We start from the raw sequence: 16679 nt of genomic DNA on the forward strand, positions 1-16679 counted from the left end.
ATGTAATTGGATATACATTTTCAAGTTAGGAAACTTCTTAAATCAAAGTTTTATTGCTTCTCTAAACTTACGAGTCACTTTAAATTTAATTTTTTCATGGACATATGGTAAAATTGACTTTATTTTGGTGTATAGTTCTATGAATTTTAACACATAGACAGATTTGTATAACTACCACCACAGTCAGTATACAGACCAGATCCATCACCCCAAAAATCTCCCTCATGCTGCCCTTTTGTAGTCACAGCTTCTTCCCCTAACCAGTAGTGACCACTGATCTGTTTCCATAAACAATATAGTTTTGTGTTTTTAGAATGTCATATAAATGGAATCAAATAGCATGTCATCTTTTGAGACTGGCTTCTGGAACTCAGCATTGATAGCTCTGAGATTCATCAAAGTTGCTACTTTTATCAATAAATGATACAGAAACTCATGAAAATAAAAGTAGATCTTTGAAAAGATTAAAAAAAAAATTGATGAACCTCTAGCAAGACTGATGAAAAAAAACAATAGAAGACACAGATTACCAATATGAGGAACAGAAGAGGGGGATATCACTACAGACCCCACAGAACAACTCTAGGTACATCAGTTTGCCAGCTTAGATGAAATGGACCAATTCCTCAAAAACCACGAGTTACCAAAACTCACCCAATATGATGTACATAATGAGCAGTTTTTACCTATTAAAGAAATTAGGTTACAAACCTTCCAGAAAAGAAATCTCTGGCCCCCTGGATGTTGCTGATGTTACTGCCAGAACTCCCTTTTCTGCTCCTCAAGCCTTAACTAGGAGAGTCTCCAGGAGTTTTTGCTGTCCAGATTGATGCCCTTTCAGGTGGCTCCAAGTTTTGTCCAGAGATACCAGAGGGAAAAGCATGATGAACTCAACACTGGTTCAGTGGTCCTCTGAATTCTTGTCTTCTTTTTCAATCTGCCTGCTACTGTTTACTTTCCAGAGTTCTAAATAGCTGCCACACATATTCTGTCCAGATTTGGTACCTGCATTCAGTGAGAGAGACAGGATGGGGTACAATGAGTCCATCCTACCTGGAACTGGAACCTTAAAATCAAACTTTTAATCATTTGTTGTCTACTAGGTAAAAATGCAGATATGTAGCATAATTTGCCTGGGCAGCTTTGAGGGAATGTCTTTCACATTTCCCTATTCCATCATTGCATGTCCATAGGTACAAAAGTGGACTGAGCTGTTGATCTTTGCTTTTTTCTTTTTCTTTCAAGAATACTCAGATAATAGGTTGCATGCAAACAGCATTAAATTAAGTGGCATATTTGGAAGTTTAGTTTTCAGAGTTCTTGCTTTCTGTGTAGGAATGTTACTCTGTAAGATACAGTGATTCTTCTCACTTAAAATCTATAGCTTTTAGCCTTGTTCCCAAAACTGTGCAAGATAGCCCAGTGTGTGTACGTGTGGTGGCACACATCAAGAGGACAAAGATTACATGTCTGACAGGATCCACATAACCACACAAATCATATTCGCATGAAAATTTTTAAAACTTACACACTGTGACTCAGACGTGCAGGAATGTGATATTGTTTCCCCATGACTGAATTGAACTTGCTATGAGCTTCTATTTCCTCTGAGGGCAAAAAGTTGAGTCTTGCCACTTCAGGGTAACTCAGGATCTGCCAGTTTAGAATTTGATCCCTTTCAGCAAAATCATAATTTAAACATAGTCACTTCAAAGTGCATAACCTGTATTGGAGTATTTTTCCCACATTAAGAGCTTCTGCATCCCCAGAATGGCATCCTAAGGCAGGGGAAGCTTACATACCATTGTAGCAGTGAGCGGGGCATCTCTCTTGTGCACAGTCTTGCCCTGGCATGTCTTATGTGGTTTGGCCATTGGTTGCTGGCCTCTTTCTCCACCGCACCCTGACTGGGTGTAACTGGTCTCACCTGGACATTGAGTGTGCACTGGCACATACTGTCACAACCTGTGGTTCCCACCATGGTCTGTCCTGCATGTCTGTAGACTCTGCCCTCTGTGGTCCCCACTCCAGGTCTCTTTCACTCATGGGCTCTCAGCACTTCTGTATTTACCACTGAGACAGACAGAAACTGCTCAGCCTCTTCCATGCCACGCTTCAGCCTCAGGGAAACTTGCGTGTACTCTCTAAGGCTTCATCTCTGCTTAAACGCATTGTGCCGCCATTTCTTCAGTGTTCTCAGTTCCAGAAAGAACACTTCTTCTAAACTGCTCTGGAATTTCCTTGTCTTGCCCTTACACCTCACTCCATTCAGCCAAGCCCAGGGTGCTGAGGGGTGCGGGATTCCTTCTCAGAGCTCCACATCCTGTCTTAAACCTGGTGTTGTCCTGTCTGGATCTCTCCAAGCTCTCCACCTACCCCACTCCCCACCCCTCCCCACAACTAATAATAGCTTTTGTCCTTGGATACAAGATTAATATCCTAAAACAATAGTTTTTTATACATAAGCAGTAGCTATTTCTCAAATTTAATGGAGAAAAGTGCTATCATTTACAATATCAATAACATAAATTTATTATAAATAAACATACATGAAATGTGTAAGATCTATATAAATAAAACTATGAAATTGTACCATGGAGGTACTGTACAGTAGATAAAAAAGAGCTCAATAAAGGGAGACTTCTCATGTTCCTGGTTAACATTGTTAATAAAGTCAATTTTTCACAAATTAATACATACATTCAAATCAAAATTTCAATGAGGCTCTTTATGGCATTTAATAAACTGATTCTAAGGCTCATCTGCAGAAGAAAGTCCACAAGACTAGTCAGTAAATATGTAAAAAGCAACAACAGGTCCTTGTTCTATTAGATAGCAAATCAAGGCCTCGTGATGGACACACTTGGTGATTAATATGGACCCAGGAAGAGAAGAAAAATCAATGGAACAGGAAAGCCAATGCTGAAGGTGACCCATTATGTATGGGAATATGGGTTATGATGAAGATGGTATATCAGAGATGGAAAGATAGATGATTCAGGGGATAAATTTTGGATCACTTTTCCACTTGGAAAAAAAAGCTAAAGACATATTTCTTGTATGGCAGTACTTCTAAATTCCAGATAAATTCAAAAGCCCAATATATTTAACAATCTATAGAAATTTTAGGTAAAAATTTAAGAGTATGTTTTACCAGAATATTCGGTTTGTTCACTGCACGGAGTAGATTCTCAGTAAATATTGGTTGAATGAATGACTACAACATGAATTATAAACAAATTAAAATACATGCAAAATAGTGGGAAGAACATACGCCAAAAGATAACAAGTAGTAAGATGCAGAGTATGGAAAGTGGATGCTGCAAACCCAAAGATCAACAACTCAATGAAAAGACAAGTTGAAGGAATAAAAATAAGTGGTTGATAAACTTATAAACAGATGCTCAAAATCATCAGTAACAAAGAAAATGCAAATTAAAACAGATATTTTTGTTTATTATACTAAGAAAATTGTAAGTGTTGATAATGTCCAGTTGATGAGGATGAGGGTGACACTTCTGGGGGGAGTGTATAAACTGGCACAGCCATTTGAGAGGGTAGTTTGGCTTTATCTTTCGAGATGAAAATGGCCATGTCTCTTGATCCAGCAAGATCATTTCTGTGAATCTGTCTAAAGTAAATTTATTCCAGCATAGGTGCGTGTTATGCAAGAATGTCCATTGCAGCGTTACTTATAACATTGAGAACTGGAAGCAATAAAAAGCCCAGCAATTTTGGTAAGGATAAATAAATTATGTGGAATACATGCAGTCGTTAAAAGGAATGAGGCAGGCATATTATTGACACTGAAAGATTTATTGGATGTATTGTAGAGTTAAAAAAGCAAGTAGAAATATCACGTATAGAAGGATCCATTTATATGAAAATAAACAGATTATTTAATATGACTATCTAAGTGCACCGAAGAAGGACTGCAAAGATGTGTACTAATGTGGTTACCTCTGTGGAAGAGAGTGGGGTGGAAGGAGGTGAAGATATCCCATTTAACTATATCTACTTATATTTTACTCAGATCTTTTACAATGAGACTATTTTTTATATCACTTGGTAATAAAAAAGAGTAAATAAAAGGAGAGAAAGCTTTAAGCAAGAAGGAAGGAAGGAATCAAAGTGCATTATGCATTGAGCATGTACTGTAGAGACAGAGCCCTGGATGAAAGGAAGCCCGCTTACAAGTCTTCCACAGAGGCTCTCTACTTCATCCTGGCTGCTGCCTGATTAGCCCAGCAGGGTAGTTAAGATCTTCTTCCTACTCTCTTTACCAGCCACTGTACTCGTCAAGCACCCTGAAGGGACAGGGGTGCTTGTATGTGGCTTCTGCATGCAAATCAGGATGGGAGAAAACCCAGCCTCTGCATAATACATGGCTGACTCAGCGATAAGAGCAACGTTGAGTCAAGTTGCTGGATGATGTCTGTAGTGCTCCCTCCCTGAGGTTATGATGGCTCTTCCTGGAAGCCTAAGATGGCACGTAATTTCTGTCTCCGATGGTGATATTTGTGAAACTCCATGTTTATGTGTCATTCCGTAGCTTTCTGGCACCCCTTGGGGCTAATCTAATGAACAGTCCCCTTGCTGCCGAATGAGTTTGTCAGTGGGGAACATATCTTCTTCTGTAGCACAAAGAAAGTACTAGGAGTGTAGATTTTGCTCTGGTGTAAGGAACAGAAGGAGAGAAGCCACAGGTCCCATTCATCAGGCCAGTTTAGTGCCTGCCTCCCAGCTCTGTTCTTCCAATTACTCCCCTTGCTGAGTATATTAGTTTCCTGAGGCTGCCATAACCAACTACCCACACTGGGTGGCTTAAAACAATGGAAATTTATTTTCTCACAGTTCTGGAGGCTAGAAGCCTGAGGTCAAGGTGTCAGCAGGGCCTTGCTCCCTCTGAAGGCTCTAGGGAAGACTCCTTCCTCACCTCTGCTAGCCCTTGGTGGTGTCCGGCCACCCTCGGCATTCCTTCCTTGGCTTGTCTTTGCGTCACTTCAGTGTCTGCCTCCATCTTCACATCGCCTTCTCCCTGTGTGTCTCTGTATCCAAATCTCCCTCTCCTTTCTCTTATAAAGACATCAGTCACTGGATTCAGCGACCACCCTAACCCAGTACGACCACATCCCAACTTAATTAGTTACATCTACAAAGATCCTATTTCTACATAGGGTCACAATCTGATGTTCCGGGCGGGCAGGAATTTCTGGGGAACACCACCCTGCCCACTGCATGAGTGGCCCCCACTTAGATTGCCCACTCTTTAGTATTTATGTTTGCTCCTCTGTGACCTTCATGCTTTTGCTTCATGGCTCGTTTTCCCTCCTTTGTGTGTGTGTTCTTTTTGCCGAATTTGAGCACCTGCTTCCGACAGCAGAGCTTCACACTTTTTACTTCTCCACACACCCATGGTGGCAGTAATCCCATCTCTGACCTATTGGGGCTGCCTACCCCATTGTCCTCATTCATATACTTGTCTAAGCACATCCCCAGTATTTAATTTGGAAGATTTCTTCACCTGGTCCATGGCTTAAGACTAGGCTATGTGTGTAATCAGTTCATAATAAATGCTTGTTGACTAGGATTGAAACACTCCTTTTAGGGAGAAACTGCCATGTTCTTGAAAAACAAATCAAGACACATAACTGAACAAAACCCATTTCATAAATCAAATAACTCTAAGTCCCCACCTGCTGTGGTTTAGTTTGGCTGTGGAAAGAAATAATGGTAAGAAAAAACCTTTAATTTTATAGTATGTAATTCTAAATGACATATGCATTTGATAAGCCACAGATTTATAATTTTAACCTTATCCTTATAGTATGGTTGGCAGCAACACTGACGTCATTTTGGTTGGATACAATGGTGGGTACTTGAGCTTCAGGGAGGAGCTGACACTCCTCCTTGTGGGAAGGAGGGGATGTGGCAGGAGTAGTGGAGAAAGCAGAAGGCAAAGGAGCAGAAGCCTTTATATCACTGAGGAGGTACTTCCCGGGGCTTCCTTCCTCCTTCAGGAGCGCCCACCTTGTTTCATAATGGACCACATGATGCAAAACTACATGTGTGTTGGTAGTATAAATGTCTGAATGAGAACCACAATGGGCCGAGAGATTCTATTCCTGGTATGTGAGTTCTGGAAGGGATTCAAACATGGGTAGGAAAGCTTATTCCTGTCTGTTTCCCTTTGATTGGAAATCCTCTGTAATGACTCATTTTGGGATGCAATTTTATAGTATAAAATCTCAGTACCCAGTTACAGAAGTAATTGAATTTGGCTGTTGTAATTATTATTATTACTAGTTGATTTATACCTACTAACATGACTCCCAAGGGGGCAGTTAGGTACACAACATCTGCAGCAAGCAGGCACCTGGGTCTCTTGCCTTCAGTTTCATGCACTTTTGTTAACTTTTTTTTGGCTGAAATTCTCAGGTCACTGCACCCTGGGCTCAGGAAGCGAAGCTCCTCTTTTGAAGCAGGACTACCAGATATCTCTTCATTGTGCACCTGTTGCTTGCCTATTTCCTCCCTGCTCCTTCCTGAAAAATGACAGTCCCCCTCTCACTCTTTGAATCAAGATGTAGGGCTGGGTCAAGTTGAAGTGCTCTACCTCAACCACATTGGTTTCTTCTTCGACCTCTAGAATGATAGCTCCTGTGGGTTGAATTCTTAGGTCTCAGGCAGTCTGCTGAGTGCTTTACATCAGTGACTCGTTTCCTCCTCATCATGGTCTCTGTGTCAGGAGTCAGTAAACTACGGCTCTTGGGCCAAACCTGGACCCCCAACTGTTTTTCCAGGACCTGCAGGCCATGAATACGTTTCATTTATTTCCCCAGCTTTATTGAGGTATAACTGACAAATAAATTTGTAAGACATGTAAAGTGTACAACGTGATGATTCAATATATGCATACATTGTGAAAGGATTCCCCATTGACTTAATCAACACATCCATCACCTCACATTTACCTTGTTTTTTGGTGAGAACATTTTTCTAGTCTCTTAGCAAATTTCAATTGTACAATACAGTGACATCAACTATAGTCACCATCTTATGCATTATTTGCCTTAAAATGGAAAGTTTGTCACATTTTACCAACCTCTCCCTATTTCTCCCACCTCCAAGCCTCTGGCAACCACTTTTCTACTCTGTTTCTGTGAGTTTGACATTTTTTTTAGGTTCTAGTCATAAGTGATACCACGCAGTATTTGTTTTTCTCTCTCTGTCTTATTTTGCTTAGCATACTGCCATCTATGTTTTTCTAAATGGCAAGATTTCTTTTTTGTGTGTGGCTGAATAATATTCCATGTTTTATATATATATATATATATATATATAGACACACACACACACACACATGCCACATTTTCTTTACCCATTCATCTGTCAATGAACACTTAGGTTGTTTCCATACCTTGGCTTCTGAATAATGTTGCTATTAACATAGGGATACAGATATCTTTTCAATATAATGATACCATTTCCTTTGATTATATCATATTTTTAAATGATTCTGTAAGAAAAAGACAATATTTTGTGACATAAACATTTTATGAAATTGAAATTTCAGTGTTTTTTTTTTTTAAGATTTTATTCTTCTCCTTTTTCTCCCCAAAGCCCCCCAGTACGTAGTAGTATATTCTTCGTTGTGGGTCCTTCTAGTTGTGGCATGTGGGACGCCGCCTCAGCGTGGTTTGATGAGCAGTGCCATGTCCGCGCCCAGAATTGGAACCAACGAAACACTGGGCCACCTGCAGCGGAGCACGCGAACTTAACCACTTGGCCACGGGCCCGGCCCCGAAATGTCAGTGTTTTATTGGAACACAACCAGTGTTTCCATCTTGTCTGGGTTCCCTCACATTACAGCAGCGAAGTAGAGTAGTTGAGACAGAGACCTTGAGGCCACAAAGACTAAAATATTCACTCTCTGGCCCTGTACAGAGGAAGTTTGCTGATGTCTCCTCTAGGTGGTTAGTTCCATTATTATCCCCATTTCACAGAGCGGGAAATGGAGGCTGAGTTTTAAGTTTGGTCATAACAAATTTGTCCAGATGGTGAACCTGAGATCAGAAGTGTTGGACACAAAGTCACTGTCAGAGCTTCTCCTGAAGGACAGGAGTCAGAGAATTCTGAGCACAAGTATTTGTGAGACAGCTGCTCAGCACTGCAGAGTCCCCTAATAGAGTTGTTAGAGTGTGACCTCGCTTAGGACATGCATGTGTGTGGGGGGGGGCCTGTTTGTGTGATTAAAGCATAAGAGAGAATTACCCCAGGAGGAGGAGGAAGTGAATACGATAAAAGCCCGTCTCTGCTCTGGAAGCAGAGACAACACAGTGCCAGGAGCATCTCGTAGGCTGCTGGTTGTCATCCAGTCAAAGAGTGATGGAAGGATAGTCGCTGCTGTTGATGAGGATGATGGTGGCAGTTGTCGTTGAATGATGACAATTGTTTCCACCTAGAAGAGAGCAGTTCTCTGTGGCTGGCTCATTTAAACATATCCCAAGAGTTATAGTTTGTTGAACGAATGAGTGATGCTCTGCCCTTTTGGTGCTCAAGTGTCATTTTGCACATGTGCAGGAAAAGTTTGTGCTCCTGAGCTGTTTCACCATCGACTGCGGACAGATGGATTCTCAGCGTCACTATGCATGATGTGTGCATAACGAAGAAGTGGGGGTGTGCTCCTGTTCTCACTCTAAAGCCCACTCCTCCTTTGGAAAGACATGGGAGAGGCGCTGTTCACTTGGCTGGGAATAAAAAGTGTTAGTTGTGCTGAAAGGACCAGGAGCTCCTGATGCCTGCTCAGGGACCTCTTATTTTGGAGGAGGTTAGTGGTCCTTTCTGCAACACCAAAAGATTTGAAATATTTTTTCACAGTCTGAAAGTCTGACAAATTGGTCACATTTCTTTTTTCAATAGAGCCCCAGACAGGGGAGGCATCAGAGAGACAAATTCCAGATACTGGAATGGACCTAACATCCACCAGAGCTACTGGTTCTAGGCCTCAACTGCTGTTTAAAGGAGTTTGGGGAAATTTTTCATAGCTGTCAGCCAGAATGCAAGTGAGAAAGGTCATGAGTTTATATATATATTCCTAAACTTATGTTTTTTGTTTTCCTATAGTTCTTTATGATGTTTGGAGAAGACTTCTGCATTCTAAGACAAGCTTCTAAGTGATATTTCTCTGCCAGAAAAGATTCTATTAGTTTTTACAAAGATTTCAGGACAGTTGTTTTTCTGTTTTCCATTCAGCTCAGAATCAGAGTTGGAAACATGATGAAGGAGCTATCTGTGGAACAGGAAGCACCTGATATGGAGGTAACATGTGGACAGGAAAACCCACAGCCTGCACTGGGGGCCCACCCCAATTGTGTGGTCATGAACAGCCACTGTGCGTCTTTACCAGACCGGGCGCATTGTCATCCCATGGGGGAAGATGTTGTGGTCCATCTCTACTGTGGTACTAAGGCTTCAGCATCAGTGTCAGGGACACAGTGGGTAGTGGAACCCCAAGTCCCCCCTTTCAAACATCTAAAAATAGAAAGTCTTTTTTTTTTCATTTTCACCCAGGAGCCTGCTCAACTAATCATTTCATATCCCATTCCCATTTCTGGGCAAGGCCTCAAAGTGGAGATGAGGAGGCCTGTCTCTGCTTTATAAATGGCTTTTCCTCTCCCCATGTTCTCAGTGTTAACAAACTACCGAAGTGATAATACCCCACGATCTGCTGATGCAAGAAGGGGCCACTGAGCTGCCCTGTGGAGCCATTCGACTGGCAGGGAGCAGGTCTGGGAGAGGAGCCCTGCTCTTCTCAGTGCAAGTACATGCTCCTGGCATTTGGAAAGTGGATCTTTGCATTTTTTCCTTCTCGGCTACTCAGCGGTGTTCTCATTTCTAGCACTTACATGGCTGAGTCAATGCTTTTCAGCTGTCACCTTGAGTTGAGTTCAGTCTTCTCTATCTCCTCCTCCCATTGCCAACTCCCCCTTTCTTCGGCTTCTTCTGATGGGAGTGTCTGTCCCAAAAAACAAAAGCTCACATTTAGATAATGTTCCCTGTGCATGTGCCAAGGGGCTAATGGATCTGTCCAAACACCCCTAGGAGGTAGATGGGGCCCCTGGTGCTATGCCCTCTTCCAGAGGAGGAAACAGAGAAGTTATATGGCTCAATCACTATTGGAAAACCCCTTCAAAATTTGGACACTCATCCTGTGGGGAATTTGGGGTTCCCACCACCCTACATACCCCTGACACTGATGCTGAAGCCTTAGTACCACAGTAGAGATGGACCACAACATCTTCCCCCATGGGATGACCATGTGCCCAGTCTGATAGAGACGCACAGTGGCTTTTTGTGATGACACCGTCGGGGTAGGGCCCCAGTGCTGGCTGTGGGTTTTATTGCCCACGTGTAACCTCCATGCCAGGTGCTTCCTTCTCCACAGATAGCTCCTTCATCAGACATTTCCAACTCTGATTCTGCCACAAATGGTTGGCCCAGAAAAGAGACATCATTTACTTCCTCCCCTTTCGCTGTAGCTTAAGAACAAGAAGGCATGGAATTTAGAATGGCAGAGACACTTACTACTTAGAGAAGGGAACAAGCTCATCTCCACAAGGGGGTTTTCAACCCTGGACATGACCCAGGGAGTAAATGCCAGCTGCCTGGTCGAACCTGGGAAGGCTCCTTTTTCAGCTGGTGTGGACACATGCTAATGCTCCAAAGCAGGGCTTTTGACCCCAAATCGAGTACCAGTATATTTAGGAGTGACTTTTCCCCATCCTCTTGTTTAATGACTTAAAAGCTTAAATGATTGTCTTTCTCACCTGATTTGGTTTTCTGGAAGGTAGGAAAGAGAATTGTGCTTACCTTCATGGACTTGGTTGTAGTGGGGATGAGATAAGGAACAGAGCTGGGTGGTCTTCTCTTCCCTCTCAAATCCTTTCTGCTTTATTCTTCTCCACACCTTTAGGAGATCCTAATGCCCTACACAGTTCACTTGTTTACTTTGATTTTATACCTGTCTACCCACGAGATTGTGTCCTCCATGAAGACAGAATTTTTGTGTCTTTACAGCTGCTATTATTTGTACGTCTAAACCTGTGCCTGGTACCTAGTAGGTGCACAATAAGTATTTGTTGATTGAATTAGTTGATCTTTTCACTAGAAGTAGCTGTTCTAACCAATCCCAGAGTCCCTTAATTTGTTCTCTATAGGACCAGAGGTTTTCAGAATATAAATCCTAGAAACTGCTGTCATGATTCAGACTGTGGACCTTCTAGAGCAGTATTTGATGGGAGGAATATGATGGTAGGGCCTGGCTGTTCTCCTTCACAACTGCCTCAAAGGTCGGGATCATTATTCCTTCATTCATTCAAACAGACAGGCAGAGAGTCGATCTTTTCTCAATAATTAGCTCTGAGGATAAAATGCTGAACAAGATTTAGAGGTTCATATCCTCGTAAATCTTGCCATTCAGAACTAGATCAGCATTTTGGGGGGAAATTATTTATCTTTTCAGCCTATTCTGACCCTGTGATGAAGCATTCCTTAGCTTTACTACTTGCTTTATAATGAAATTGTGCATGCAGAGCCTTAGGTGAGTTCTTCAAGGAGAAGCTCATTGCCACAGTGGACTCTTCAGACCCAGAGGATGGGGTCAAGCTTCTTGTCGGTGTGGGTCCCTGGTGATACTCATGGTTCACTATGTCGGAATCATGTGGTCTTTTTAACTTACAGGAACACTCTTTTTCTTTTATTGGTGACATGGAATGATGCTGGATCAATATGAGAGACGCAGTAGGATTATATATGATGGCAGAAGAAAACAGACAATTTCAGACTTGAAAAGTGCCTCCTCCTGTTTTGCTTGCTGCTGGCTCTCCTCCCTTCTCTGATAAGCGGTATAGTGGGGAGCACATCACTAGCACCACATATTAATGTCTTCCATGGCTACGTATCAGAAGATGGAAGGAGATGTCAGGAACTTAGTGACTTTTTCTGTATGACTTAGTGACAGCACATATGAAAAGAATTCAGAGTATTGGTCTACTGTAAACTCAGAGTGAATCAACACTGAGATGACGCTGTTGAGGGGGAACAACAATTATGTCCAAAATGAGGCTGGTGGTGGTCCTCACCTGAGTGGATGTGGCAGCCCCTGGGGCCCCGTGCTGGAGGAAACCCGGAGTAGACAAGAATATACCCAGGGTGAATACACTCGAAACTGTCCTATATAAAGAGCAGTTAAAAGACCTGGGGACGTTTGTTTTATTGAAGACTCAGGAGGACCATAAGCGCTGTCTTCAAACGATGGAAGGGCTTTCCATGTGGGAGAAGCATCAGAACATTCTGGAGCCTCAGGTCTTGGCACACGGATGACTGGGTGGAAGGACTTCCTACAGTCAGGGGTAGTCAAAGATGGCTTCCTGGGGAGCTGCCTCTGAGCTTCACTCACTGCCTAATCCCCTACGAAGAGTGTGAGTCCTGATCTGGATCCGATTAGCTCAGATTCCTCCTGAAGCCAGCGTGGGGCATGGTAAGCAGATATGCTGACCAGGTCAAAGAGAAAATGACAGCTCTCGTTTGGGACCATCTTCTGTGATCCTCCTTTCCCCAATTTGCCTTCAGTTGGCTTTTATTTTTCTGCTCTCTTTAAAACATCTTCCCAAGCCTGTTGACCCAAGAATTAAAATTTTGGGAGTCTGAGTTACATAAATAAAAATCTAAGTGTTTAATGATATATATCTCCTTGTACATGTATCATTAAATACATATAAGAGAATTACATAATTTTATATTATATTTATATATAATAGAATTTTTGAACTGCAAAAATGTGGAAACAATCTGAAGGGTGATTAAAAGGGAATGTGGTGTATCCATAACATGAACTATTATGCAGTTATTGTGGACATGAGTTAGATCTCCATCTACCGTCCTAGAGGGATGGGCAGAATGTAGAGTTAACTGAGTAAAGCAAGAGAAACGCATATAGTATGATCTCTTTTTGTGAGAATAAACTGTAAGAAAGAATCCAACACATACGCAATCATGCTGGCGTGCATTTGTGTGAAGAGGGCAAGAGGGTGGAAGAATGCAGGTGGTGGTGTAACCCTAGTAGAGAGTTGAGGGTGAGGTGGCAACCAGAAGGACAGAAGGGACTAGAAGGAGAAAAAGTGAAGGACAGTGGAAAGGCATGGCTCCTGCATCTGTCTGTCTATCTATCCATCTATGTAACATCTTCATTAGTTGAGAAACTATTACTCTTGTGGACTTTAATGAGAGATAGAAAGAAAAAGGAAAGAAAGAAGAAAAAGTCTTTTTCTCTTTTACGTGATTTCCATTTTTTGCTCTGTTGCTCCTATAAAAACTGTCTCAATCTTTCTATTAAGGGCAACCCAGAGGTTTTATAGTTAAAAACAACTAGTTTTAATCCTTTAAGTGTGATGACTTAAATTAGAAGTATGTGGAATGTGTAAAGAGAAATTTTGTGTGCGTGTGTGTGACGAAGATTGCCAATCTTCCTCTATTTGCTTGAGGAAGATTGTTGCTGAGCTAACATCTGTGCCAGTCTTGCTCTGTTTTATGTGGGATGCCCTCACAGCGTGTCTTGACAAGCAGTGCTAGGTCTGCACCCAAGATCCAAACCTGTGAACCCCGGGTCACCAAAGTGAAGTGCATGAACTTAACCACTACGCCACTGGGCCAGCCCCAAGAGAAAATATTTTGAGTCAAAACTGAATTCCTAGATAATCCTGAAAGATGAATGACTTGAGATCATCTATATTTTTCTTTGCTGTACAGAAGGGGTCCATTTTCTCCTGCTGCTCCAGAAAAGTGTTTCTTTTCTTAAATCTAGGGAACACAGGGTATGGAGAGGAGCAGCCAACTCAGTTAGGGAATTTGGTAGTTCCTGGTGGAGAAGTAGGGCCTTGAGTGGAGAGTTCTGACATCTGGGTGTGTGTATGTGTGCACATATGTGTGTGCGTGTGTGTTTTTAATCAGTTTTTCTCTGCTGAGGTAGCTAGCAAGATGCCACTATGTTTTCCTGTGATTTGCATGCTTTCTCTCAAATTACCTGTAAGAATTATTTTCCATGTTAAATTATCCTCATCATACATTCACATTTGATGCTGATAGTCCCTTCTACATAAAGAATTTGTCTACCTGCAGAACAGCTTTGCCCCTGCTTGTGATGGAGGCGGATCTGGGGGAGGAGAGGATGCTGTTTCCTGTCCACATTTGGGTGTAGACTCAGAGCTGATCCCGAGTGGCCATACTGACGCAAAGACAAGGAACGAGTGGTTGTGTCAGATCCGTAGAAACAGTAATACTAACCATCATATTTCTTTGATTTTAAGGTGCTCATTTTATATGCCAACTGAATTCTGAATGCATCTTACTACACTTGCATGCACTTGTTAGGTTAATATTGCGAGTTAACAGTGGTCTCATAATTAAAGGTGTCAAAAATCCTGGAGAATCCCCTTAGCTGGTCATTGAGTTCTGGGTATTTGATGCAATTAGAACATTCCAGAATCATGAACCTCAACCACAATTTCAGTCTTCATAGTGCTATCTTGATTCAGACAAATCGGGAAGTTATAAAACTTTGTTTTCATACAAGCGACTGCCTCATATATAGATAAACTAAAATAATACTAAAAATATACAAAGTAAGATGTGTGGATGGCTAACTCCATTTTTAAAATCTTTATTTTAGTTCAAAGGCATCATCTCTTTGGGAAAACTAGTCATATGCAGTGACGTTATTCCACCTCACAGGCTAAAAATATTTCACTAGGCCAAAAACCTGAATGGTGCCTATGGGCAATTTATTTGTCACACGGGCTTGGGGAGAATCAGAAGGAAAAACATCATTTGGAGCTGTGACCTGGAGAGAGTGAAGGAAGGAAGGGAGCTGTGAGGTGGGAAGCTGTGCTCACTGACTAGAGGGCCTGTGTCCCTCATTGGCTCTGGGTGTCCTGTTGGCCATTTTCTTTGAGTCTTGTTGTCGCTGTTGCTTTGTTTTCTTGGGCATGACATCTGCTTCTTCCAGAAGGTCACCCTCTCCCCTGCCCCAGACCAGGCAGTGTGTGGGCTTCATGCTGACTTTCCTGTGTGTGTGTGAGTCCACGGTCTTTTGCTGCTTTTCTCATGCCTTTTCTTTATGACGTTTCAGCTCATCCACCATATACCATGTGCTTTAGAGTGAAATTCTACCCACACGAACCCTTGAAGATTAAAGAAGAGCCCACCAGGTATTTCCTGTTTGTTGGTGAGTTTAACATGCCCCTCTGCCCAGCCAGGGCCTCAGAGTCTCACAGGCCAGAAGAGCTCCTGCCTAGAGCTGAGCATCGCAGTGAAGCATGCGTCCATTCAGCATTTGGGCTTGCAGGGTTTCTCTCGCACTTAATTGTCTCGGGATTTTTCAAACAGGTCTCATCGGGAGTGTAATTAACTGCACAAGAAAGCAGTGGTTATAAGGAGGGGGTGCTCTCTGAAAACGTCTGACAGTGGGATTCTAAAGATAAACAGAAAGTGACTCCCTAGGATATGGGCAAATTCCTAGCTAGTGCAGCCCTAGGGCCTGTCTTTTGGGTCTAAGCTTCTCCGGGAGGGAAAACATCCCCTGATAGAATGGACTGTTTGTCATCTGCCTTCCTCTTGCTAAGTGACCCACTGTAGGAGGGCCGGTTTCCCTCTACTTGTAGACTCAACTCTCAGCATTTTCCAGTCCTCGGGCCTCCTCCCTTCTCCTCTCCCTCTGCTGGGACCACATTCAGTCCACTTTCTGGGGGTTTTGCTTCTGTGAACAGCCTCGGCCAATGCAGCTGAGCAGGGTCCTGGGAGGGCCACCACAATGGCTGGAGAAGCTTCCATGTGTGCTTAGTTCTTGACGAGGCTCCGATCAGGTGAGGGCAAAGATCACTGCGCATAGTCCTCTCTCAGAACACTCTGCGTGGGTCCGAATGCCGCAGAGAAGCAAATGCAGTTTGCTCTGATCGTCACTTGCAGGGGGACGTGTTGGGTTCTGGGATATTTTGCTTTCTCCTTATCCACGAGCATGCGGTAAAGCTTGACCCTAGTGGCACTGAGGTGACATGGGAAGGGAGCAGATGGTTCCGTTCTCTATTAATTTGCGCACAGACATTCAGTGAAGCTGGTGCTTGGGGGCAGGGGCAGGGTGTGCGTGTGGAAGGAGGGACACGTAGATGGTGGACATCAGGACTGATGTTGGTATTTCACAATCTGACCAGCTTTCTTTTTATTTAATTGAGGCAAAATTCATGTAACATAAATTAATTTCACCATTTCAAAGTGTCCAATTCAGTGGCATTAAGATCATGCACAGTGTTAGGCAACCGTCCCCACTATCTACTTCCAGAACATTTTCTCATGACCCCAAAGAGACTCTGTGCTGGACATTTCATATAAATGGAGCCATACAGTGTGTGGCTTTGGCCTGCTTTTGGCTTGAAAAATTTATTCATTTATTTCATAAGTTTTTCGTCAGTTCCTACTATCTGCACAGCCCAGGGGGCGGGGGCTGTATGAGCGACAAAAAGCAAAAGAGATTCGTCCTGCCCTCCGGGTGCTGACAGTGTGATTAGGAAGATCAAATCAAATCCAGACTAATGCCAGGCATTATTTTGTCAGGTCCCCAAATGGCT

At 42.7% G+C, this 16679-nt stretch overlaps 1 protein-coding gene across 7 annotated transcripts in view; it reads left to right on the top strand.

The window, feature by feature from the left end:
- Positions 1–16679, top strand: part of LOC102147868 (FERM domain-containing protein 3) — a 277621-nt gene that overhangs the window by 241431 nt on the left and 19511 nt on the right. For all 7 annotated transcript variants that reach the window (XR_011431335.1, XR_011431350.1, XR_011431347.1 and 4 more), the window contains one exon: positions 15188–15266. Coding sequence is in view for 4 of the 7 variants with exons in the window: in XM_070248382.1 (XP_070104483.1) it covers positions 15188–15266 (79 nt within the window). In the remaining 3 variants the exon portion in view is untranslated. The remainder of the gene's footprint in view (positions 1–15187; positions 15267–16679) is intronic.

This window comes from Equus caballus, chromosome 23 (genome assembly GCF_041296265.1).
Source record: "Equus caballus isolate H_3958 breed thoroughbred chromosome 23, TB-T2T, whole genome shotgun sequence".
Lineage (NCBI taxonomy): Eukaryota > Metazoa > Chordata > Mammalia > Perissodactyla > Equidae > Equus > Equus caballus.